Source organism: Melanerpes formicivorus, unplaced genomic scaffold, assembly GCF_026170545.1.
Source record: "Melanerpes formicivorus ecotype bairdi unplaced genomic scaffold, bMelFor1.0.p_v2 SCAF_13, whole genome shotgun sequence".
NCBI lineage: Eukaryota > Metazoa > Chordata > Aves > Piciformes > Picidae > Melanerpes > Melanerpes formicivorus.
Genome location: NW_027142365.1, coordinates 19,733,589 through 19,758,309, shown reverse-complemented (window position 1 = coordinate 19,758,309; position 24,721 = coordinate 19,733,589). Strand labels below are relative to the sequence as shown.

General features: G+C 55.5%; 1 protein-coding gene across 1 annotated transcript in view; it reads left to right on the top strand.

The window, feature by feature from the left end:
* LOC137444987 (macrophage mannose receptor 1-like) overlaps nt 1-19,536 on the top strand; it is a 61,867-nt gene extending 42,331 nt beyond the window's left edge. Inside the window, exons 20-30 of the mRNA XM_068146368.1 lie at nt 971-1,115; nt 3,869-3,984; nt 4,589-4,785; nt 6,021-6,111; nt 8,090-8,322; nt 10,154-10,319; nt 11,283-11,435; nt 12,839-12,955; nt 13,152-13,313; nt 17,371-17,403; nt 19,272-19,536. Coding sequence (XP_068002469.1) covers nt 971-1,115; nt 3,869-3,984; nt 4,589-4,785; nt 6,021-6,111; nt 8,090-8,322; nt 10,154-10,319; nt 11,283-11,435; nt 12,839-12,955; nt 13,152-13,313; nt 17,371-17,403; nt 19,272-19,438 — 1,580 coding nt within the window. The 3' untranslated portion in view covers nt 19,439-19,536. The remainder of the gene's footprint in view (nt 1-970; nt 1,116-3,868; nt 3,985-4,588; nt 4,786-6,020; nt 6,112-8,089; nt 8,323-10,153; nt 10,320-11,282; nt 11,436-12,838; nt 12,956-13,151; nt 13,314-17,370; nt 17,404-19,271) is intronic.
* The last annotated feature ends 5,185 nt before the right edge of the window (nt 19,537-24,721 follow it).

The following is a 24,721-nucleotide window of genomic DNA, read 5'->3' as shown; positions in this document are numbered from 1 at the left end:
AGTCAAGGAACAGTGGAGACAAACTGGAACAGAGAAGGTTTCAGCTCAACATGAGGAGAAAGTTCTTTGGTGCGAGGGTGCTGGAGGCCTGGAGCAGGCTGCCCAGAGAGGTTGTGGAGTCTCCTGCTCTGGAGACCTTCAGACCCACCTGGATGTGCTCCTGTGTGCCCTGCCCTGGGTGATGCTGCTCTGGCAGGGGGTTCACTGGTTAGGCCACACCTTGAGTCCTGTGTCCAGTTCTGGGCCCCTCAGGTTAGGAAGGAGGTTGAGCTGCTGGAAGGTGTCCAGAGAAGGGCAACAAAGCTGGGGAGGGGTCTGGAGCACAGCCCTGTGAGGAGAGGCTGAGGGAGCTGGGGTTGCTTAGCCTGGAGAAGAGGAGGCTCAGGGGAGACCTCATTGCTCTCTCCAACTCCCTGAAGGGAGGTTGTAGCCAGGTGGGGGTTGGTCTCTTCTCCCAGGCACCCAGCACCAGAACAAGAGGACACAGTCTCAAGCTGTTCCAGGGGAGGTTTAGGCTGGAGATCAGAAGTTAGTTCTACACAGAGAGAGTTGTTAGTCATTGGAATGGGCTGCCTGGGGAGGTGGTGGAGTCCCCATCCCTGGAGGTGTTCAGGAGGAGACTTGATGGGGTGCTTGGTGCCATGGTTTAGTTGATTAGGTGGTGTTGGATGATAGGTAGGACACGATGATCTTGAAGGTCTCTTCCAACCTGATCTATTCTATTCTGTTCTGTTCTGTTCTGTTCTGTTCTGTACCTCTGCTGTAGGACAGGCTGAGAGAGTTGGGGCTGTTCAACCTGGAGAAGAGAGGGCTCCAGAGAGACAATCGAGGGCATGAGTGTGTGTGGCTCTTTCACTTGCTTTGATGTTCTAACGAGCAGAGATCAGCCTCTTACTAACTCAGAAGGGATAGATTATTGTTACAGATACTACAAGATCTTGAGCTGCTTTTCCAATCTGATCATTTTTAGGCCTGTGGCATGATGTCAACTGTGGTGCCTCCAATCAGTTCATCTGTGAAAAACATAACAGCTCTGTTAACTCAACCTTTGCTTCCCCACTGCCTTCTGGAGGATGTCCAGACAGCTGGGGCTTCTTTAACTACAAGGTATGTCAGCAGCTATCCTGGGTACACTGTGCAAAGAAGAAGAGCTGGGGAAGAGTGCTTTGTGATTACAAAGTAAATCTGGAGAGTGATCATCCAGTCAGGACCTGCTGGCTGCATGGCTAGGCCTGGATGATGGAGCTGACTGCAGGTGGAGGAGGCTGCAGGTGGAGATGACTCTAGCCATTGAACTTCATAGAGAAATGCAGGGAAAGGAGATCCAGCCCTTCTGGATCATCCTTGTGGCCTCCTCTGCACTCACTCCAACAGCTCTGTGTCCTTCCTCTGCTGGGGCTGAGAGTGGGTTAGAGGCTGGCAGGTTAGGAAGCAAACCCCCATAACTAGCTGACACAATGACCTCCTCTGCCAAGTCTCCCCAGCCTCCTTTCCCAGCTGCAGGCTTCCCCATTGCTTCTGCTGCAGGACACAGAGCTGGAGGGGCTCAGGTCTCAGGGCCCTACCACTGCACCCAGGATGGTGTCCCAAAAGCTGATGGGAAGCTGGACTGTGCCTGAGAGGGCAGAGTGCTGCACAAAGCTGCCTGCATCAGTTTATTTTCCCTCTGCCAGACCTAGAACAGCCTGGCAGGGGAATAAAATATCTCTCAGCACAGGAGCAGAGGATGTCAGGGCTTGGAAGGGACCTTCCAAGATCATTGAGCTCAATCCCCTGCCAGAGCAGGAGCAGAGAATCCAGCACAGGTCACACAGAACACATCCAGACAGGGCTGCAAAGGCTCCAGAGCAGGAGACTCCACAACCTCTCTGGGCAGCCTGCTCCAGGCCTCTGGGACCCCTCACAGGGAAGAAGTTCTTCCTCATGTTGAGGTGGAACCTCCTGTGCTGGAGTTTCCATCCATTGCCCCATGTCCACTCCCAGATGTATGCTGGATCAATTTTGCAGGCTTGAAGCACATTGTAAGTGCTCACAAAAAAGCCTTCTCCCCCTCTCCCCCTCTCCCCCTCTCCCCCTCTCCCCCTCTCCCCCTTTCCCCCTTTCCCCCTCTCCCCCTTTCCCCCTCTCCCCCTCTCCCCCTTTCCCCCTCTCCCCCTTTCCCCCTCTCCCCCTTTCCCCCCCTCCCCCTCTCCCCCCTCCCCTTCTCCCCCCCTCCCCTTCTCCCCCCTTCTCCCCCCCCTCCCCTTCCCCTCCCCTTCCCCTCCCCTTCCCCTCCCCTTCCCCTCCCCTTCCCCTCCTCTTCCCCTCCCCCTTCCCCTCCCCTTCCCCTCCCCTTCCCCTCCCCTTCCCCTCCCCTTCCCTTCCCTTCCCTTCCCTTCCCTTTCCCCTTCCCTTCCCCTTCCCCTTCCCCTTCCCCTTCCCCTTCCCCTTCCCCTTCCCCTTCCCCTTCCCCTTCCCCTTCCCCTTCCCCTTCCCCTTCCCCTTCCCCTTCCCTTCCCCTTCCCCTCCCCCTCCCCCTCCCCCTCCCCCTCCCCTCCTCTCCCCCGCTCCTGTTTTCAGTATCTATGTTAGAAGCTGCACTTTGTATTGGTCCCTCTTGGCAAACCAAGGCCTTCAGGTGGGATGACTTAGGAGGTATCTGAGGGATGCTTTTGGCTTGCAGGGGGTTCCCAGAGGTTGCAGTTCAGAGAGATGATGCCAAAGCACGGTGGGGTTGAGTGCAGTTTTCCCTTCAGACATGGTCTGGAAGCCCTTACTGCTGTAACAGAAGGAGTTGGACCAGTCTGAGCTGAAGCTCCATTTGCCAAAGGCTGTTTTGTCTGCTTCACACACTGAGGCTCTGCTAGTCTCAGCCTCAGAATGCTAAGCTACCATCCTAGATAGCAGGAGGGGGCTACAGGAGAGCTGGGAAAGGGCTTTTCCCAAGGGCTTGTAGTGACAGGATGAGGGAGAATGGCCTTGTGCTGGAAGAGGAGAGACTGAGACTCCAGGTTAGGAAGAAACTCTTTAAAATGAGGATGTGAGACCCTGGAACAGGTTGCCCAGGGAGGTGCTGGAAGCCCCTTCTCTGGAAAGTGTGCAGTGCCAGGCTGGGCAGGACCTTGAGCAATCTGGGCTGGTGAGAGGTCCCTGCCCATGGCAGGGGGGCTGGAACTGGGTGAGCTTGAAGGTCCCTTCCAACCCAACCCATTCTGTGGCTCCATGATTCACTGGAAGCTGGACAAGGCACAGGAGAGATCATTCCAGCCTCTGCTCCTTGGTGCAAAGCCACAGGAGCAGAGGCAATGGTTGCAAGCTGCCCCAGGGGAGGTTCAGGCTGGCTGCTAGGAAATCTTTCTTGCCTGGAAGGGTTCTGAGGCCTTGGAATGTTGTGGCCAGGGCAGTGCTGGAGTCCCCACCCCTGGAGGTGTTGAAGCAGTGTGTGGAGCTGGTGCTTAGGGCCATGGTTTGGTGCTGAGCCTGCAGTGCTGGGTGGAGGTTGGACTGGCTGAGCCTGGAGGTCTCTTCCAGCCAGATGTGTTCTGTGAGGCTGTGATTCCCTGCAGCTGTGTCACATCTTGCTGCTTTCAAGTGCTCCCTCTTTTATTGTAGGCAGCAGGCAGATGAAAATGGGCAAAGGGATTTCGTGCTTGACATCATCACAGTCAGCTCAGGTGGTACTGCTCTCCTGCCTTACACCTTCTCCTGTGAGGGGAGTAGAGGATCTTCCTGTTGAGACCTACACAGTGTGTACTCTTGAGTGCTGATTCTAGCCCTGGTTTATTTATAGAGCTGACTGATCCCAGAGCTAACTGATGTTAGTCCCATTCAGCAGTTCCTATCTTTGCTGGGTGGAACCAAATGCCTCTTTCTTCTTTTCTATTCTCAGTGTTTTCAAAGTGTTTGCTTCCAATGCCACCAGCAGGCTCCCCTGGCATGCTGCACGAGATGCCTGCATCCAGCTGGGAGGCAACCTGGCCAGCATTCCAAATCAACAAGTGCAAGGTACCTCTGGAGCCTCTGCTGAAAGGGAAAAGCAAGTCAGCTGCCAACACCAAGCTGTGTGGTGCTGCTGACAGCTGGAGGGAAGGATGCATCCAGAAGCACCTGGACAGGCTGCAGAGCTGGGCCCAGGACAACCTCAGGAGGTTCAACAAGGCCAAGGGCAAGGTCCTGCAGCTGGGGCAGGGCAATCCCAGGCACCAATACAGCCTGGGCAGGGACTGGCTGGAGAGCAGCCCTGAAGAAAAGGTCTTGGGAGTGCTGGGGGAGGAGAAGCTCAAGAGGAGCCAGCAGGGAGCACTTGCAGCCCAGAGAGCCAAGCAGAGCCTGGGCTGCAGCAAGAGAAGTGTGGCCAGCAGGGCCAGGGAGGGGATTCTGCCCCTCTGCTCCACTCTGCTGAGACCACAGCTGGAGCTCTGGGGCCAGTTCTGGAGCCTCTGTGCCAGGAAGGCTCTGGAGGTGCTGGAAGGTGTCCAGAGCAGGGCCATGAGGAGGAGCAGAGTGCTGGACACACTTCCTCATGCACCCATGTGGTCTCACCTCTGAAGCCTGTTTTGGGCAAGTTGTGAGGAGCTTTCCCTCATGAGAAATCTTTGCTTCCTTCCAGCTTTCCTGTTCTATCACTTGAAGGCTGCCACCACTGATGTGTGGATTGGGATGAATGACATCAACAGGGAGCTGACATTTCTCTGGGCAGATGGCAGCAGTGTTTCCTACACCAACTGGGCTCCTGGTGCCCCAGAGACGAAACAAAGCTACTATGACTATTTTGACTTGGAAAGACTGCCAGACTTCGGTATAGAGGTACAGGAGAGTTGAGTGACCTGTGGCTCCTGGGCAGCCACAGGCCTTTCCTGAAAGGGAGCTTGCAGCAGCGAGGAGGTGAAACAAGTCCTTCTGTGAGCAGAATGGGGCTAGCAAATCACCTGGGAGCAGCACAAACACACCAAAATACCTGGAAGGGGCTCTGGAGAAGAGGAACTTTGTACTTTCCATTTGACTCCTCTCCTCTCCTCTCCTCTCCTCTCCTCTCTCCTCTCCTCTCCTCTCCTCTCCTCTCCTCTCCTCTCCTCTCCTCTCCTCTCCTCTCCTCTCCTCTCCTCTCCTCTCCGAACCTCTCCTCTCCTCTCCGAACCTCTCCTCTCCGAACCTCTCCTCTCCGAACCTCTCCGAACCTCTCCTCTCCGAACCTCTCCTCTCCTCTCCGAACCTCTCCTCTCCTCTCCTCTCCGAACCTCTCCTCTCCTCTCCTCTCCGAACCTCTCCTCTCCGAACCTCTCCTCTCCGAACCTCTCCCCTCCCCTCCCCTTCCCCTCCCCTCCCCTCCCCTCCCCTCCTCTCCCCTCCCCTCCCCTCCCCTCCCCTCCCCTCCCCTCCCCTCCCCCTCCCCTCCTCTCCTCTCCTCTCCTCTCCTCTCCTCTCCTCTCCTCTCCTCTCCTCTCCTCTCCTCTCCTCTCCTCTCCTCTCCTCTCCTCTCCTCTCCTCTCCTCTCCTCTCCTCTCCTCTCCTCTCCTCTCCTCTCCTCTCCTCTCCTCTCCTCTCCTCTCCTCTCCTCTCCGAACCTCCCCTCTCCTCCCCTCTCCTCCCCTCTCCTCCCCTCTCCTCCCCTCCCCTCCCCTCCCCTCCCCTCCCCTCCCCTCCCCTCCCCTCTCCTCCCCTCTCCTCCCCTCTCCTCCCCTCTCCTCCCCTCCCCTCCCCTCCCCTCCCCTCCCCTCCCCTCCCCTCTCCTCCCCTCCCCTCCCCTCTCCTCCCCTCTCCTCCCCTCTCCTCCCCTCTCCTCCCCTCTCCTCCCCTCTCCTCCCCTCTCCTCCCCTCTCCTCCCCTCTCCTCCCCTCTCCTCCCCTCTCCTCCCCTCTCCTCTCCCCTCCTCTCCCCTCCTCTCCCCTCCTCTCCCCTCCTCTCCCCTCCTCTCCCCTCCTCTCCCCTCTCCCCCCTCCCCTCCCCTCCCCTCCCAGGCCAGCACCAGGGGTACAGAGGCTTCATCTCCTTCCCTCCTGACAGCCTTTGGTCACAGCCCTGCCTCTTGCCCTCTCCTGCAGACAGACTGTGTCTCCATGGTGAGGTCTGATGGGCAGTGGAGGGATAAGAGCTGTGACAACGAGGCAGGCTACATATGCCAGCTGGAGCCAGGTGAGTTCTCTTCAAGGCAGGCTCCCCAGCAGAAGTGTCTCAGGTAGATCAACTGAATGCACAAGCCAGCAGGATTGCTTTCAGCTTCCAGCCTTGTTCTGGCTCTCTCAGGCTTTCAGAGCTCCACCTGTCCTAAGGCTGCTGTGGTTTAGGTATGGTTTGTCCCACAGAAACTGCTGGAGAAGAGCCACTCTCTTAGCTGGGGTGGTGGCACCTGTGCCAGCAATTGTCCTGGAGGAAAGGGATTTGTTCTCAGTGAAAGATGAGGCTCCCAGGCAGCCTCTGTGAGTGCAGTGTCAAACCACACTCCTGCAGTGACCTCCCCACACTCCTGGCTGCCTCTGAGCAGAGCATTTCATCCTCTCCACATTTCCCCTGGACTTGTGAGGGTGTCAGTGAAGGATAGGAGTGGGGGGGATGGAGCAGAACTAGAAGTGGGGAGATTGAGATTGGCTGTGAGGAAGAAGTTGTTCCCCATGAGGGTGGTGAGAGCCTGGCACAGGTTGCCCAGGGAGGTGGTGGAAGCCTCCTGCCTGGAGGTGTTTGCAGCCAGGCTGGATGTGGCTGTGAGCAACTTGCTTGTGGTGTGAGGTGTCCCTGCCCATGGCAGTGGGGTTGCAACTGTAACAGTCAATATCTTAAATGTCTAGCCCATAGCAGCTGAGGGACCTGGGGTTCTTCAGTCTGGAGAAGAGAAGGCTCAGGGAAGGCCTCATTGCTCTCTACAGCTCCCTGGAAGGAGGCTGAAGCCAGGTGGGGGTTCATCTCTTCTTAGCAAGGAGTCACAGGATGGGATGTAACAGCCTCAGGTTGCCCCAGGGGATATTTAGGTTGGAGATTGAAGAAACTTCTTCCCTGAGTGGGTTCTCAAGCACAGGCTGCCCAGGGAGGTGGTTGGATCCCCACCCATGGAGGTGTTTCAGAGAGACAGAGATGAGATGCTGAGAGACATGGTTTAGTCCCAGCCTTAGCAGAGTTAGGTCATGGCTGGACTGGGCTGAAACAATTCTGTGCTTCCAAGTCCTCTGCAGCAGGGATCAGAAGCAGCTTTGTGCTCAGCTGCACAGAGTGCAAGCAGGGTACCTCAAATACCCCTGAGATGAGGCTCAGTCTGCACTATGCAGGCTTCTAATAGGTAGAGTCAGGGCACCCTCAGGTCACCCTCAGGGCATCCTCAGGGCATCCTCAAGGCACCCTCAAGGCACCCTCAGGGCATCCTCAAGGCATCCTCAGGCCATCCTCAGGGCATCTTCAGGGCATCCTCAGGGCATCCTCAGGGCATCCTCAGGGCATCCTCACGGCATCCTCAAGGCATCCTCAGGGCATTCCTCAAGGCATCCTCAAGACATCCTCAGGGCATCTTCAGGGCATCCAAAGGCACCCTCAGGGCACCCTCAAGGCATCCTCAGGTCATCCTCAGGGCACTCCTCAAGGCATCCTCAGGGCATTCCTCAGGGCATCCTCAGGGCATTCTCAAGGCATCCTCAAGACATCCTCAGGGCATCCCAAGGCATCCTCAGGGCATCCCAAGGCATCCTCAGGGCATCCTCAAGGCATCCTCAGGGCATCCTCAAGGCATCCTCAAGGCATCCTCAGGGCATCCCAAGGCATCCTCAGGGCATCCTCAGGGCAGCCAGGGTTCCACTCTGCTCTTTGCATTCATCCCTTTGCTCCATGCTTTGCAGCAGGGCCTGGGCTTTGTTCTTCTGTTTGCTTTGGTGTTTCCTGGCCAGGGAGGGTTTGGTAGGGGTTGTTTGTTTCATTGCTCGGGGCTCTGTTTGGTGGTTGGCTCTTCTGGTGAGGGTTTTTGTTGTTGGCAGGGGTTTGGGGTCTGCTTTTGGTCATGAGATCCTTGGTGAGCAGAAGTAAAGCTTTGAGTTGTTGTTACTAGCACTTTGACCTTCTGTTCATTTGTTTATTCCCAAGCCAGGGAGGAGTGGGGTGTTGGAAACTCATGCAGTCAGTTTTTCCTCCACAGTTGCCACACAGACTGCAGCACAGACAACAAACACACCCTCTGGCTTTGCCCCTTATGGTGACAGCAGCTACTTGATCATCTCAGCTGAAATGCAATGGGAAGAGGCCAGGAAAAGCTGCCAAGAGAGAGGTGCAGACCTTGCCAGCATTCAGGATGCCCACAGCCAGTCATTCCTCTGGATCCAGATGTTGAAGTATGGAAAACCAGCATGGATTGGTCTTAACAGCAACATGGTAAGTGTTGGGTGGGTGGCAGGGGCCTGGTGAGCTCTCCTGCTCTTCAGAGATCTTCTGGATCACCACAGCAGTGCCTGAAGGGGCTACAAGAAGGCTGCAGGGATACTGTTGGCAAAGGCCTGCAGGGAGAGGGCCAGGGGCAATGGCTTCAAACTGGAGCAGAGCAGATTGAGATTGGATGTGAGGAACAAGTTCTGCAGCAGGAGGGTGGTGGAACACTGGCACAGGTTGCCCAGGGAGGTGGTTGAGGCTCCATCCCTGGAGATATTCCAGGTGAGGCTGGAGAGGGCTGTGGGCAACTTGATCTAGCTGGAGATGTCCCTGCTGAGTGCAGGGGGGGTTGGATTGGATGAGCTTTGGAGAACCCTTGCAAGCCAGACCCCATTCTATGACTCTATGGCTCTATGGAACAGTTGTACCCTGAATGCTCTACTGTGCATATGCACAGAGTTCTGTTCAAGTTGTTCAGAGTCTCAAAGGATCATTTTGGCTGGAGAAGCCCTTTCAGCTCACCCAGTCCAACTCTAACTCTGCCAAGGCTGAGGCTAACCCATGGCCCTCAGCACCACAGCTCTGCCTCTGTGAAACACCTCCAGGGATGGGGAATCAACCACCTCCCTGGGCAGCCTGTGCCAGGCTTTGAGAACTCTTTCAGGGAAGAAGTTGCTTCTCATATCCAACCTAAGCCTCCCCTCCAGTGTGCACCAAATGGAGCTGAGAGTTATAGGAAAAGTTAAGCAAGAAGCAATAGGAGAGAAGAGAAGCAATAGGTGAGAACAGAAAGCCTTAGAAATGGTAAAAGGAATAAGTCTGCAGAGTGAGAGTCCCAAGCCAGGATGGGGGCTGCTTTAGGTGACCTTTAGAGGTTCCTTCCAACCCAAATCATTCTATGCCTCTATGATTCTAAGTGCAGCTGCCAAGAAGCAAAAGTTCACCATTCTGAAAGTCTAACTCCCTGCTACACAGCCAGAACTAGGAGTCACCAGAGTCATTGTCTTGGAGTGATGCTTGAAAATGATTGTGAGTGTTTAATGTCAAGAGATCTTTTCTCACCAAACGGCTCCCAGGTCTCATTTAAACAACACAGAGAGGACACTTCCTCTGTAATCAGAGAATCATAGAACCAGAGAAGGTTAGGGGCTGGAAGGGACCTCCAGAGATCATCCAGCCCAACTCCCCTGCCAGAGCAGGAGCACCCAGGGCAGGGCACACAGGAACACATCCAGGTGGGGTTGGAAAGGCTCCAAGCAGGAGACTCCACAACCTCTCTGGGCAGCCTGCTCCAGGCTCCAGTACCCTCACACCAAAGAAGTTTCTCCTCATGTTGAGGAGGAACCTCCTGGGTTCCAACCTGTAGTTGTTGGTCCTTGTCCTATCCCTGGGCACCACCAAACAGAGCCTGGCCCCTTCACCCTGACCCCCAGCCCTCAGCTATTGATAGCCATTGATCAGATCCCTCTCAGCCTTCTCCTCTCCAGACTAAACAGCCCCAGGGCTCTCAGCCTTCCTTCAATAGAGAGATTCTCTTGATATGAGATTTGGTAAATGACCCAAGGTGCACCCATCTGACTCCCTTGCCATGCTGTAGAACTTTGTGTCTCTTGAGGAGAAGCCTCCCAAAGTCACTGCACTGCTGGTTGCTGTTCAGCTGCAGTCCTGGTGTAGCTCAGAGCATGGCACAGAGCAGTGCCTGGGGCTTGAAACCCCCAGAGCAGCACAGGGCTGGGCTTGCTTTCCCTTGTCTGAAAACCTCAGACAGACACAGGGCACTGCATTAGTGTGCCAGAGCATGAAACAAACCCTGTGAGCAGCACTCCTTTGCTTCCAGACTGGCAGCTACTCCAAATGGACTGATGGCTGGAGAACCAGGCACACGAGATGGGCAGCAGGAGAGCCAAGGGAGAACACTGCTTGTGTCTACCTGGGCCTGGATGCTGCCTGGAGAACAGCACCCTGCAATGAAAGCTACTTTGCAGCCTGTAAGAAATCAGATGGTGAGTAATTGAATGTCCAGCTGGTGGGCAGCCACCAGTGGTGCTCCCCAGGGCTCAGCACTGCAGCCACTTCTCTCCAGTTCCTTTACTGATGGTCTGGATGAGGGGATCAAGGTGCCCTCAGGAGGTTTGCAGATGACAGCAAGCTGGGAGGATATTCTGATCTGCTTGAATGTGATATGCAGGACCAGAGAAGGGATTGTCCCTCTGTCTTGGACACTGGTGAGACACATCTTGTGTACCGGGTTCAGTTTTGGGATCCTCACTCCAAGAAGGACATTGAGGAGCTGGAGCAGGTCCAGGGAAGGGCAACAAAGCTGGGGAAGGGTCTGGGGAAGTGGGCTGGGGAGGAGCAGCTGAGGGAACTGGGGGTGTTTAGTGTGGAGAAGAGGAGGCTGATGGGAGACCTCATTGCTCCCTACAGCTCCCTGAGAGGCAGTTGGAACCAGGTGTGTGTTGGTCTCCTCTCCCTAGTAAGGAGTCATAGGATGGGAAGAAATGGCCTCAAGTTGCCCCAGGGGAGGCTTAAGTTTGAGATTAGAAGAAACTTCTTCCCTGAAAGGGTTCTGAAGCACTGGCACAGGCTGCCCAGGGAGGTGGTTGAATGTCCATCCCTGGAGGTGTATCCAAGAGGCAGAGCTGTGGTGCTGAGGGCCATGGTTCAGCACCAGCCTTGGTAGAGTTAGAGAATGGTTGGACTGGATGATCTTGAAGGTCTTTCCTAACCCAAAGCAGTGATTTTATGGCTGTAGTAATTTTAAAGACCCATTCTGCACTCCATTAGTCTGCCTCAGCCCAGAGTCCTTGCTGTGGCTTGGGCCAAAGCTCTCAGGAGAGAGTGCTCCAGGACAGCATCTACCTCCCTGCAGAGCCTGGAGATGTGCTGCTGGCTGACACAGCCTACCCCTCCCTCCCAGGGGACTCAGCATGCAAAGCCAGCTTCATATCTTATGATTCCTTCAGCTGTAGCTCCTACTGACCCTGCACAGCTGCCTGGAGACTGCCCTGAAGCAGAGGACCTGCGAGCTTGGATCCCTCACCGTGGCCACTGCTACTACCTGGAGGCATCGGCGGGGACCAGCTGGGCTCTGGCCTCGCTGGAGTGCACTCGCTTAGGTGAGAGCCTGCAGCTGCTCAGGGCTCCCCAGCACCTCACACACAGCTCACACAGCAATGGCATCAAGAATGGCTCTTTTCCTCCTTCTGCTTGCTGTGTTTGTTTAAAACAACAGCAGAGAGGAGAGGCTGAGAGCCCTGGGGCTGTTCAGTCTGCAGAGGAGAAGGCTGAGAGGGATCTGATCAAAGTCTATCAATAGCTGAGGGCTGGGGGTCAGGAGGGAAGGGACAGGGACAGCCTCTGCTCACTGTGCCCTGGGATAGGACAAGGGACCATGGATATAAACTTCAGCACAGCAGGTTCCAGCTCAACATGAGGAAGAACTTCTTGACTGTGAGGGTCCCAGAGGCCTGGAGCAGGCTGCCCAGAGAGGTTGTGGAGTCTCCTTCTGTGGAGCCTTTGCAGCCCTGTCTGGATGTGTTCCTGTGTGACCTGTGCTGGATTCTCTGCTCCTGCTCTGGCAGGGGATTGAGCTCAATGATCTTGGAAGGTCCCTTCCAAGCCCTGACATCCTCTGCTCCTGTGCTGAGAGATATTTTATTCCCCTGCCAGGCTGTTCTAGGTCTGACAGAGGGAAAATAAACTGATGCAGGCAGCTTTGTGCAGCACTCTGCCCTCTCAGGCACAGTCCAGGTTCCCATCAGCTTTTGGGACAGCATCCTGGGTGCAGTGGCAGGGCCCTGAGACCTGAGCCCCTCCAGCTCTGTGTCCTGCAGCAGAAGCAATGGGGAAGCCTGCAGCTGGGAAAGGAGGCTGGGGAGACTTGGCAGAGGAAGTCATTGTGCCAGCTAGTTATGGGGGTTTGCTTGCTAACCTGCCAGCCTCTAACCCACTCTCAGCCCCAGCAGAGGAAGGACACAGAGCTGTTGGAGTGAGTGCAGAGGAGGCCACAAGGATGCCCCAAGGGCTGGAGCAGCTCTGCTGTGAGCACAGGCTGAGGGAGCTGGGGGTGTTCAGCCTGGGGGAGAGAAGGCTCCAGGAGGACCTCAGAGCTGCCTGCCAGGACCTGAAGGGATCCTACAGGAAGGCTGCAGAGAGACTTCTCCTGAGGGTGTCTGGAGACAGGCCAAGGGGGAATGGTTTGAAGCTGAGGCAGAGCAGGGTTAGAGTGGAGCTGAGGAAGAAGTTCTTCCCCATGAAGCACTCCAGGTGAGACTCTGGCACAGGCTGCTCAGGGAGGTTCTGGTTGCCCCCTCCCTGGGGATATTTAAGGCCAAGTGTAGCTGAGAGGTGTCCCTGCCCATGGCAGGAGGTTGGAGTAGCTGATCTCTGAGGTCCCTTCCAACCTGAGCTGTTCTCTGATTCTCTGATCCTAGGACTCTATCACCAGGTTTATCACTCTGTGATTCCATGATTCTATGACTCCATGACCCTCTGACTCTGTGACTCTGATGTCTTCCAGGTGCTACCTTGGTGTCCATCGAAAGCATTGATGAATCTGACTTTCTGATCCATGCCATCCATCCCCTGGGAAACAAAGTAGGAGGCTTCTGGATAGGACTGTACCAAAATGTGGATGGTAATCTCTCACTCAGTGTTGAACTGACTAAATGCTTTGCTAACACAAGAGAACCAAAGCCAGTTGTATTCATATGCCATAGTGCTGTGCTCTTCTGCTCAGACACCAGTTGCTACTACATGTTAGGAGCTAAGGAGTTGGAATACCCATGAGAGAGGTTTTAATGCTTCTTTTTGCTCTGCATGGTGCCCTGTAGGCCAGTGGCTGTGGCTAGATAATGCTTCACTGGCCTTTGTCAACTGGAAGGAGAAAGAGTCCAGTGGGCTGCATGGCTGTGTGGAGATGACTGCAGCAGCTGGCTCCTGGGATGACATCAACTGCTCCTCTCAGAAAGGATTTATCTGCAAAAAGCCCAAAGGTGAGGCCCCAGTCACTCAGGCCCCAGTGACAGAGCAGGGCTGTCTGTGAGGAACTCTGAGAATCCTCCCCCACTTCTGGAAGGAATTCCTGAGAGTTTGGCAGATCCCAGCTCTGTCAACACCTGTAACCAAGAATCATCGACTCCAGGAATGGTTTGGCTTGGATGTGGCCTCAAAGGTCATCCAGTCCCATCTCCCCAGCCACGAGCAGGGACACCTTCCACCAGCCCAGGTTGCTCCAGGTCCCATCCAACCTGGCTTTCAACACTGCCAGCCTTGGAGCCTCCACAGCTTCTCTGGGCAACCTGTTCCAGTGCCTCACCACCCTCATGGGGAAGAATTTCCTCCTAGTGTCCAATCTCAATCCAGCTTCTTCCAGGTTGCAGCCATTGCCCCTCACCCTGTCACTCCAAGCCTTTCTCAACAGTCCCTCCCCAGCTCTCCTGGAGCCCCTTTCAGGTACTGGAAGGCTGCTCTGAGGTCTCTCCAGAGTCTTCTCTTCTCCAGGCTGAAGAGCCCCAACTCTCCCAGCCTGACAGCAGAGGTGCTCCAGCATTCAGATCATCTTCATGAGCTCCTCTGGACCTGCTCTAACAGGTCCCTGTCCTCCTTGTGTTGAGGGCTCCAGAGCTGGGCACAAGACTCCAGGGGGTTCTCATGTAGCTCATAGCAGAGTGACACAATTCCCTCCCTCAAGCTGCTGCCCACAGCTGGGGATCAGCCCAGCACAGGGCTGGTTTCTGTTCTCTGAGTGCACTTTGCCAGCTCATGTTGAGCTTCTCCTCACCCAGGGCTCCCAAGTGCTTCTCCTCAGCACTGCGCTCCATGCATTCCCTGCCCAGCCTGGATTTGACCTTGGGATTGCCCTGCCCCAGGTGCAGGACCTTGCCCTTGGCTTTGTTGAACCTCTGCAGCTCTGCAGCCTGTCCAGGAAGGCTGGAAGGGCAGGAAGCCTGTCCTCTGGATGGATCCCTTCCCTCCAGAATGCCAACACCCCACCCTGCTTGGTGTCATCAGCAAAGGAGCTGCTGGTGCTCCAATCCCACTGCCCATGTTGCTGACAGAGATGTTAAACAGCACTGGTCCCAGCACTATCCCAAACCCCAGCTGTCTCCCATCAGCTGCTGATTTCCATGCTTAAATCAACACAAGCCCGTGGCAGGAGGTCTGTTCACCCCTGATCCAGGCCTCCAGCACCCTCACACCAAAGGGCTTTCTCCTCATGCTGAGGTGGAATCTCCTGGGTTCCAGCTTGTACCTCTTGTTCCTTGTCCTATCACTGGGCACCTCCAAACAGAGCCTGGCCCCTTCATCCTGACCCCCAGCACTCAGATATTGATAGATGTAGTGTGCCCAGGCAGCCAAGAGGACCAAGGGCATCCTGGCCTGCATCAGGAAGAGTGTGGCCAGCAGGAGCAGGGAGGTCATTGTGCCCCTGTACACTGCACTGCTGAGGCCACACCTTGAGTCCTGTGTCCAGTTCTGGGCCCCTCAGTTTAGGAAGGAGGTTGACTTGCTGGAAGGTGTCCAGAGAAGGGCAACAATGCTTGGGGAGGGGTCTGGAGCACAGCCCTGTGAGGAGAGGCTGAGGGAGCTGGGGTTGCTTAGCCTGGAGAAGAGGAGACTCAGGGGAGACCTTCTTGCTCTCTGCAACTCCCTGAAGGGAGGTTGTAGACAGGCAGAGGTTGGTCTCTTCTCCCAGGCACCCAGCACCAGAACAAGAGGACACAGACTCAGGCTGCACCAGGGGAGGTTTAGGTTGGAGGTGAGGAGAAGGTTCTTCACAGAGAGAGATTTTGGCCATTGGGATGTGCTGCCTGGGGAGGTGGTGGAGTCCCCATCCCTGGAGGTGTTCAGGAGGAGACTTGCTGGGGTGCTTGGTGCCATGGGTTAGTTGATTAGGTGGTGTTGGATGATAGGTTGGACACGATGATCTTGAAGGTCTCTTCCAACCTGGTCTGGTCTGGTCTGGTCTGGTCTGTTCTGTTCTATTCTATTCTATTCTATTCTATTCTATTCTATTCTATTCTATTCTATTCCTCTCAGCCTTCTCCTCTCCAGACTAAACAGCCCCAGGGCTCTGAGTCTTTCTTCATAGCAGAGCTCTTCCAGTCCCTTCCTCATCCTCACAGCTCTGTGTTGGACTCTCTCCAGCAGGTCTCTGCCTCTCCTGAACTGGGGAGCCCAGAACTGGACACAGCTGTTTTGACCCAGGGTAGTTTTTCTGTCTTTATAAGAACACTCAATGTGTTTAATTCTGCTTCATTTCTGAGTGTCAAAGCCTGTGTGCACCTCTTCAACCAAGCCTTCATAAAGCTCATTTCTTTGGCTCTTTCCTCGTGAAGCAAACAGCCCTGACTCAGGGAGGACTTTCTAGGGAAAAACACTGAAGAATCCTAAATGTCATTGTTAAGGGCAGAATCCTGCTGGAGCTGCAGAGCTTCCTAAACTGTGCTGGAAGGTGTCCATGGAAGGGCCAGGAGGAGGAGCAGAGGGCTGGAGCTGCTCTGCTATGGAGACAGCCTGAGAGAGTTGGGGTTGTGCAGTCTGGAGAGGAGAAGGCTCCCAGGAGACCTTCTGGTGGCCTTCCAGGATCTGCAGGGGGCTGCAAGCAAGCTGGGGAGGGACTTTTGAGGGTGTCAGGGAGTGATAGGACTGGGGGGGATGGAGCAAAAGTTGAAGTGGGGAGATTGAGATTGGCTGTGAGGAAGAAGTTGTTCCCCATGAGGGTGGTGAGAGCCTGGCACAGGCTGCCCAGGGAGGTGGTGGAAGCCTCATCCTCAACAAGACCAAGGGCAGGGTCCTGCAGCTGGGTGGAGGCAATCCCAGGCACAAATCCAGGCTGGGCAGGGACTGGCTGGAAAGCAGCCCTGAGGAGAGAGACTTGGGGGTGCTGGGGGAGGAGAAGCTCACCAGGAGCTCTCAGTGTGCACTTGCAGCCCAGAAAGCCAATCAGAGCCTGGGCTGCATCAGGAGAAGTGTGGCCAGCAGGGCAAGGGAGGTGATCCTCCCCCTCTGCTCAGCTCTGCTGAGACCCCACCTGGAGTACTGCCTCCAGTTCTGCAGCCCCTATGACAAGAGGGATGTGGAGGTGCTGGAAGGTGTCCAGAGAAGGGCCAGGAGGATGAGCAGAGGGCTGGAGCACCTCTCCTGTGGGGACAGACTGAAGGAGCTGGGGCTGTTCAGTCTGGAGAAGAGAAGGCTCCCAGGTGACCTCATTGTGGCCTTCCAGGATCTGCAGGGGGCTACAGGAAGGCTGGGGAGGGACTGCTCAGGATCTCAGGCAGTGATAGAACTGGGGGGAATGGAATGAAGCTGGAGGTGGGGAGATTCAGGCTGGAGGGGAGGAGGAAGTTCTTCCCCATGAGAGTGGTGAAGCCCTGGAATGGGTTGTCCAGGGAGGTGGTTGGGGCCCTGTCCCTGGAGGTGTTTAAGCCCAGGCTGGCTGAGGCTGTGGCCAGACTGATCTAGTGTGGGGTGTCCCTGCCCATGGCAGGGGGGTTGGAACTAGATGATCCGTGTGGTCCCTTCCAACCCTGACTGGTACTAGGACCCCTGGAGGCTTTGAAGACCAGGCTGGATGTGGCTGTGAGCAACCTGCTGTAGAGTGAGGTGTCCCTGCCCATGGCAGAGCGTTTGGAGCTGGCTGAGCCTTGAGGTCCCTTCCAGCCCTGCCAGATCCGATACTGTGCAATTAATGCCCAGAGCTGTCCCTCCTGCTCTCAGTCAGCTCAAGCTAACATCTCAGGAAAGATGTGGAAAGTGTTTTGGAATGAGCCTGGGTGGCAGTACCTTAATGCTGGTAGATACAAAAGCAAGGTAAGGTTTTAGATGAGTGCATATTCTCTGTTGGGGATGTGAAGGAGGAAGGCAAAGCCTTAGCAATGCATTTTGCAACCTGCCTGATGCTGTCCTCTGTCAGAGCCATGGCTGCTGTTGTTGCAGCCACAGTGCTGCCCGGGGGTGGTTGCTGTGCAGTGAGCTGAGCACTCAGAGTTCTCACAACTGCCCACTCTAATGAAGTGCCTTTTCATTTCCCTCTGACATCCACTGCAGCTGTTCCAAGGGGGAGCCCTCTGCAGCAGCAAGGTAAGAGCTTCCATAAGAACATCCATCAAAAGAGATGAAGAACCCAAAGGATCTTCCCCAAACCACTCCCTTTAAAGAGCAAGTCCTGCTGGCACTGCCTGCCATGGATGCATGGCTGCAAATCACTCAGGGGGAGCCATTGGGGCCTTCTGCATGCAGACAACCACTGAGGGGTTTTCTGTTCAGTGTTGGGCAGCTCAATGCCAGAGAGATGTGGAGGTGCTGGAGCCAGGGCAGAGGAGGGCAAGGAAGCTGGGAAGGGCCTGGAGAAGAAATCTTGTGAGGAGCAACTGAAGGAGCTGGCAATGGTTAGTGTGAAAGAGAGGAGGCTGAGGGGAGACCTCCTGGCTGTCTACAGCTCCCTGAGAGGAGGTTGTGGAGAGGTTGGTGCTGGTCTCTTCTCCCAGGTGATTAGTGACAGAACAAGAGGGAATGGCCTCAAGCTGCAGCAGGGCAGGGGTAGACTGGACAGTAGGAAACATTTGTTCCCAGCCAGAGTGGTCAGAGATTGGCAGAGGCTGCCCAGGGAGGTGGTGGAGTCCCCAAGCCTGGCTGTGTTTCAAGGTGGTTTGGATGTGGGGTTTGGGGATGCAGTGCTTGGGGATATTGTTTAGGGCTAAAGCTTGTAGAGCAGGGTCAGTGGCTGGACTTGGTGATCCCAGGGGGGTTTTCCAACCTGAATGATTTGATGGCTGTGTGATTATGTTTTTGGCTGACTGGACAGCTGCAGGGCTAACCCTGAGCTGAGCAGCTCAGCAGTGGCCCAGCTGGTCACAGGAGGCACTGAGAGCTTTCCCTGGGCTGTAGATGCAAAATCCTTCCCCAGATAGCACTGCACCTCATGTGACACAAGTACTGTGAAACTGCTTTCCCAATAATGAGCATCCCGTGGCAGAGAATCAGAATGGCTCTGCCTGGAGGAGACCTCCAGGCTCAGCCAGTCCAACCTCCACCCAGCACTGCAGGCTCAGCACCAAACCATGGCCCTAAGCACCAGCTCCACACACTGCTTCAACACCTCCAGGGATGGGGACTCCAGCACTGCCCTGGCCACAACATTCCAAGGCCTCAGAACCCTTCCAGGCAAGAAAGATTTCCTAGCAGCCAGCCTGAACCTCCCCTGGGGCAGCTTGCAACCATTGCCTCTGCTCCTGGCCCTTGACACCCAGGAGCAGAGGCTGTCCCCTCCTCACTGCAACCTCCCTGCAGGGAGCTGCAGAGAGCAAGGAGGTCTCCCTCAGCCTCCTCTTCTCCAGCCTCAACACCCCCAGCTCCCTCAGCCCCTCCTCTAGCCCAGGGGCTCCAGGCCCTTCTCCAGCCTGCCTGCCCTGCTCTGCACAGGCTCCAGCCCCTCAGTGTCCTTCCTGCAGGGAGGGCCCAGAGCTGAACACAGCACTCCAGGGGAGTCCACACCTTAGCACAGTTTTCCATTTCATTCTTCCAAGCACCCTCTGCACACTCTGTGTTTTCAGCTGTAACCCAGATTCACTCAGGCTACAGAATTCCAGACTGGTGGTGGCTGGAAGGGACCTGTGGGGATCACTGAGTCCAGCCCCACTGCTACCCCAAGGTCACCCAGGGTAGGTCCCACAGAACACATCCAGGTGGGGTTGGAAAGGCTCCAGAGCAGGAGCCTCCACAGCCTCTCTGGGCAGCCTGCTGCAGGGCTCCAGCACCCCCAGGGAAGTTTCCCCTCATGTTTAAGTGAATCCATGTTAGCTTTAGCCACAGAGACCTGTGCTCAGCAGCAGGCACTCAGGGCTCAGATTTACACTGAGGCAGGAGAGAAGAGCTCCTCCTTGTTGCTCATGTTGTCTGAGGGATTAAAAGCTGCTCAGGTTTCTCACAGCTCTCTGCATTCCTTTCAGGGAAGGAGCAGCATGGAGAGACTCCCCCAGCTCTTCACCTCTCTGTCTGGCCACTCCTTGCCTTGGCTGGTGTCACCCTGCTGGGGGCTGCCCTCGCAGGCTATTTCTACCAGAGAAAAAGACAGCACCAACCACCAGCACATCCTGGCCATGAAACACCTCTCTGATGATGTGCTGGTGGCTGAAGGACTGCTGGGGATGTGTCCTGTGACCTGGGCCTGCTTGGAGGAGGTGTGCTGACATTAAAGGCTGTATCTGTTGAAGTTCCCCAGCGTGGCTCTCTGTAACCCTAGCTTCAATCCCTCTCCTCTTTTGGCACTGCCAGCCAAATTGCACACACTGCATGGCTGGGAGCAGGCAGCAGGACCTGCAGTGTCTCAACAAAGGTAGGGCTGTGAGTCATAGGATTGGGGAATCACAGAACATAGAGTCACAGAATCTGGGAATCACAGAATCAGAGTCATCAATTTGGGTTGGAAGGGTCCTCCAAAGCTCATCCAGTCCAACCCCTCTGCACTCAGCAGGGACATCCTCCACTAGATCAGGTTGCCCACAGCCCTCGCCAGCCTCACCTTGAATATCTCCAGCCATGGAGCCTCAACCACCTCCCTGGGCAACCTGTGCCAGTGTTTCACCACCCTCCTGGTGCAGAACTTGCTCCTCACATCCAATCTCAATCTGCTCTGCTCTGGTCTGAGGAGAACAAAGGTACTGAGAAGAGCTATAGAAGCCCCCAGTGAACAGGAATGTGCAGTGAAGTGTGGCTGCTGGGCAGCACTCTGCTCCTGTCACTTTGTGGATACTGCAAAGAACTTAAAAGGATAGAATCTGCCCAGCTCTGTTGCAGCCTTGGACTGTTTTTGCTCCACAGGCTTTGCTTCTTCAGCCCAGCACTTTTATTGCTCCTGAGGGCTGTGTCCTGTCACACTGACCAGATGATCCTTCACACAGGGCCTGCAGAGAGCCTGGGGACAGCAAAGCTTCCACTCTCCTTATCTGCTATGGGAAACACAGGCAACATCAGCAGGGAAAGTTAAGCTTTCAATGTGATGATTGAATGGCTCAGTGTCCAGATGGAGAGGGGAGACCAGTGGTGTCTCTCAAGGCTCTGCATTGGCACCAGAGCTGTTCAATGCTTTCATCAATGCAGAGAGACTGAGGCAGCAAGTCTGCAGATGATGCCAGGCTGAGTGCTGTGGTTGATAGGACTAATGCCTGGGATGGGAGCCAGCCAGAGGGACCTGGACAGGCTGAGAGGTGGCTGAGGAGACCCTCATGAGGTTCAATAGGGCAAAGTGCAAGGACCTGCACCTGGGCTGGGGCAACCCTGGACATCAATCTGGACTGAGGGCTGATGAGATTGAGAGCAGCCCTGCAGAGAAGGACTTGGGGGTGCTGGTGGGGGAGAGGCTGGACAGGAGCCAGCAATGGGCACTGGCAGCACAGAAGGCCAAGGGCAGCCTGGGCTGCATCCAAAGCAGTGTGGCCAGAGCTGGAGAGAGAGGATCCTGCCCCTCTGCTCTGCTCTGGGGAGACCTCACCTGCAGGGCTGTGTCCAGCTCTGGGATTCCCAACAGAAGAGAGACCTGGACCTGATGGAGAGAGACCAGAGGAGGCCACAAAGGTGATCAGAGGGTTGCAGAACCTCTACTATGGGGACAGGCTGAGAGAGTTAGAGCTGTTCAAGCTGGAGAAAAGAAGGCTTCAGGGAGACCTTAGAGCAGCATTTCAATATCTGAAGGGGACCTAGGGGAAGGCTGGGGAGGGACTGTTCAGAAGAGGCTGTGGAGATAGGACAAGGGACAATGGTTTGAAACTGGAGCAGGGCAGAGTTAGGTTGGACATCAGGAGGAAGTTCTGCACAGTGAGGTTGGTGAGACACTGGAACAGGCTGCCCAGGGGGGTGGTTGAGGTTCTGTCCCTGGAGACATTCCAGGTCAGCCTGGCTGTGTCCCTGGGCAGCCTGCTCTAGCTGGAGCTGTCCCTGCTGCCTGCAGGGGGTTGGGCAAGATGACCTTGAAGGGTCTCTTTTCCACCCAGTGCCCTCTGAATCATTACCTGTAGAGTGCTCACCAACAGCAATGAAGTTTTTCTCACCCTTGCATTCTCCCTCCTTGTGGTTAATACTTTGAAATAAATAAAGTTCAATGGCATAACCTTCAGCTTTGGACATGCCTGTGGATCACATGAGAGGAAAGGGGAAAGGAAGGGCTCCACAAATGAAAATCTTCACTAAGGTGGTGAAGAGAGGCTTAAAAGAACCCTTGTGTGATGTCTCTGTGCTTGCCCACGGGCTGGCACTTCCATGTGTGAGGCATTTCTGCTCTTCAGCTGTCCCAGCAGAGGCCTTTCTGCATTGTGCCACAGCTATGTACCCCTACAGAGCACAGGCTGCTCCTGCTCCTGCTTCTGCCTACCAGGTCAGACTTTGGTTTGTTGGCCACAGGCCTTCTTTTAAAGCAGCTGCTTTTAAAAGTGGCCTGGTATCCTGTGTCCACCCACTGGTCTGCACTCTCTGGGCCTCCTGGAGGTCTGTAACTTTATGTTTCTTAAAGGCTCCCATTTCAAACCAGGACATAGTATCATAGTATCAGTCAGGGTTGGAAGGGACCACAAGGATCATCTAGTTCCAACCCCCCTGCCATGGGCAGGGACACCCCACACTACATCAGCCTGGCCACAGCCTCAGCCAGCCTGGCCTTAAACACCTCCAGGGACAGGGCCCCAACCACCTCCCTGGACAACCCATTCCAGGGCTTCACCACTCTCATGGGGAAGAACTTCCTCCTCCCCTCCAGCCTCAATCTCCCCACCTCCAGCTTCATTCCAGTCCCCCTAGTCCTAGCACTCCCTGAGATCCTGAGCAGTCCCTCCCCAGCCTTCCTGTAGCCCCCTTCAGGTACTGGAAGGCCACAATGAGGTCACCTGGGAGCCTTCTCTTCTCCAGACAGAACAGCCCCAACTCCTTCAGTCTGTCCTCACAGGAGAGGTGCTCCAGCCCTCTGATCATCCTCCTGGCCCTGCTCTGGACACCTTCCAGCACCTCCACATCCCTCTTGTCATAGGGGCTCCAGAACTGGAGGCAGTACTCCAGGTGGGGGTCTCCCCAGAGCTGAGCAGAGGGGGAGGATCACCTCCCTTGCCCTGCTGGCCACACTTCTCCTGATGCAGCCCAGGCTCTGGTTGGCTTTCTGGGCTGCAAGTGCACACTGAGAGCTCCTGGTGAGCTTCTCCTCCCCCAGCACTCCCAAGTCTCTCTCCTCAGGGCTGCTTTCCAGCCAGTCCCTGCCCAGCCTGGATTTGTGCCTGGGATTGCCCTGACCCAGCTGCAGGACCCTGCCCTTGGTCTTGTTGAACCTCATGAGGTTGGCTTGTGCCCACCTCTCCAGCCTGTCCAGGTCCCTCTGGATGGCCTCCCTTCCCTCCAGCTGTCTGCTGCACCACACAGCTTGGTGTCATCAGCAAACTTGCTGAGGGTGCACTCAGTGCCACTGTCCATGGCACCCACAGAGATGTTGAACAAGCCTGGGCCCAGGACTGATCCCTGAGGGACTCTGCTTGTCCCTGGCCTCCACTGGGACATGGAGCCATTGACAGCCACTCTTTGGGTGCAGCCATCAAGCCAGTTCCTTATCCATCTAGTAGTCACCCATCACACCCATGTGTCACCAGCCTGGAGACCAGGATGTGGTGTGGGACAGTGTTGAAGGCTTTGCTCAGCTCCAGGCAAACGACAGCAGCTGCTCTCCCCTCAGCTATTGATGTTGTCACCTGCTCATAGAAGGCCACCAGGTTGGTCAGGCAGGATTTGCCCTTGGCAAAGCCATGCTGACTGTTCCCAATCACCTCTTCACTATTCTTCTGAGCCAGCAGTGCCTCCAGGAGGATCTGCTCCATGATCTTTCCAGGCACAGAGGTGAGACTGACTGGCCTGTAGTTCCCTGGTTCCTCCTTCTTGCCCTTTTTGCAGATGGGGGCAATGTTTCCCCTTTTCCAGTCTGTGGGGACTGCCCCAGACTGCCATGACTTTTGAAATATAATAGAGAGGGGTTTAGCAACCTCCTCTGCCAGTTCTCTCAGCACCCGTGGGTGTATCCCGTCGGGTCCCATGGACTTGAACACTTTCAGGTTCTTCAGGTGATCACCAACCTGATCTGCACTTACAATGGGCAGTTCTTCCTCCCCGTCCCTGGCTTTATCTTCCATAACATCAGGAGTGTGGCTAGAGGCCCTTGCAGTGAAGACTGAGGTAAAGAAACTATTAAGTACCTCAGCCTTTTGCTCATCACTTGTGACCATGTCACCAGTTTCCTTTCTGAGGGGGCCCACACCTTCCCTAGTCTTCTTCTTCCCATTCATATACCTGTGCTCAGCACTGGTCAGGTCACACCTTGAGCCCTGTGTCCAGGTCTGGGCCATTCAGTTTAGGAAAGATGTTGAGCTGCTGGAAGGTGTCCAGAGAAGGGCAAGAAAGCTGGGGAGGGGTCTGGAACACAGCCCTGTGAGGAGAGGCTGAGGGAGCTGGGGTTGCTTAGCCTGGAGAAGAGGAGGCTCAGGGGAGACCTTCTTGCTCTCTCCAACTCCCTGAAGGGAGGTTGTAGCCAGGTGGGGGTTGGTCTCTTCTCCCAGGCAACCAGCAGCAGAACAAGAGGACACAGTCTCAAGCTGTGCCAGGGGAGGTTTAGGCTGTGGGTGAGGAGAAAGTTCTTCCCAGCAAGAGAGATTGGCCATTGGGATGTGCTGCCCAGGGAGGTGGTGGAGTCCCCATCCCCGGAGGTGTTTAGGAAGAGCCTGGCTGAGGCACTTGGTGCCATGGTTTAGTTGATCAGATGGTGCTGAGTGATAGGTTGGACTCAGTGATCTCTTTTCTCTTTTTTCTTTTCCCTCTCAGGTCTTTTCCAACCTGGTTAGCTCTGTACTATTCTGTTCTAATAAACCTCTCTGTGCAGACCATTTGAGTGTTTTGTCTGCCTCACAGTGAAAAAGTTGTTGCAGCCAGCAGGGCTGGGAAGGTTCTGCTCTCCCTCTGCTCTGCCCTCCTGAGCTCACAGCTGCAATCCTGTGTCTAGTTTGAGGCTCTCCAGCTCAAGAGAGACAGAGACCTGCTGGAGAGCTACAAGGATGATGAAGGGATCTGCAACATCTCCCCTGTGGAGAGAGACTGAGAGCCCTGGGGCTGTTTAGTCTGGAGAAGAGAAGGCTGAGAGGGATCTGATCAATGTCTGAAAGGAAACTTGTTTGTGGTGAGGGTGCTGGAGCCTGGAGCAGGCTGCCCAGAGAGGTTGTGGAGTCTCCTGCTCTGGAGCCTTTCCAAGCCCACCTGGATGTGTTCCTGTGTGCCCTGCCCTGGGTGCTGCTGCTCTGTCAGGGGGGTTGGACTGGATGGTCTCTGGAGGTCCCTTCCAACCTCCAACATTCTGTGGATCTGTGACTCTGTGTTGCACTTCCCC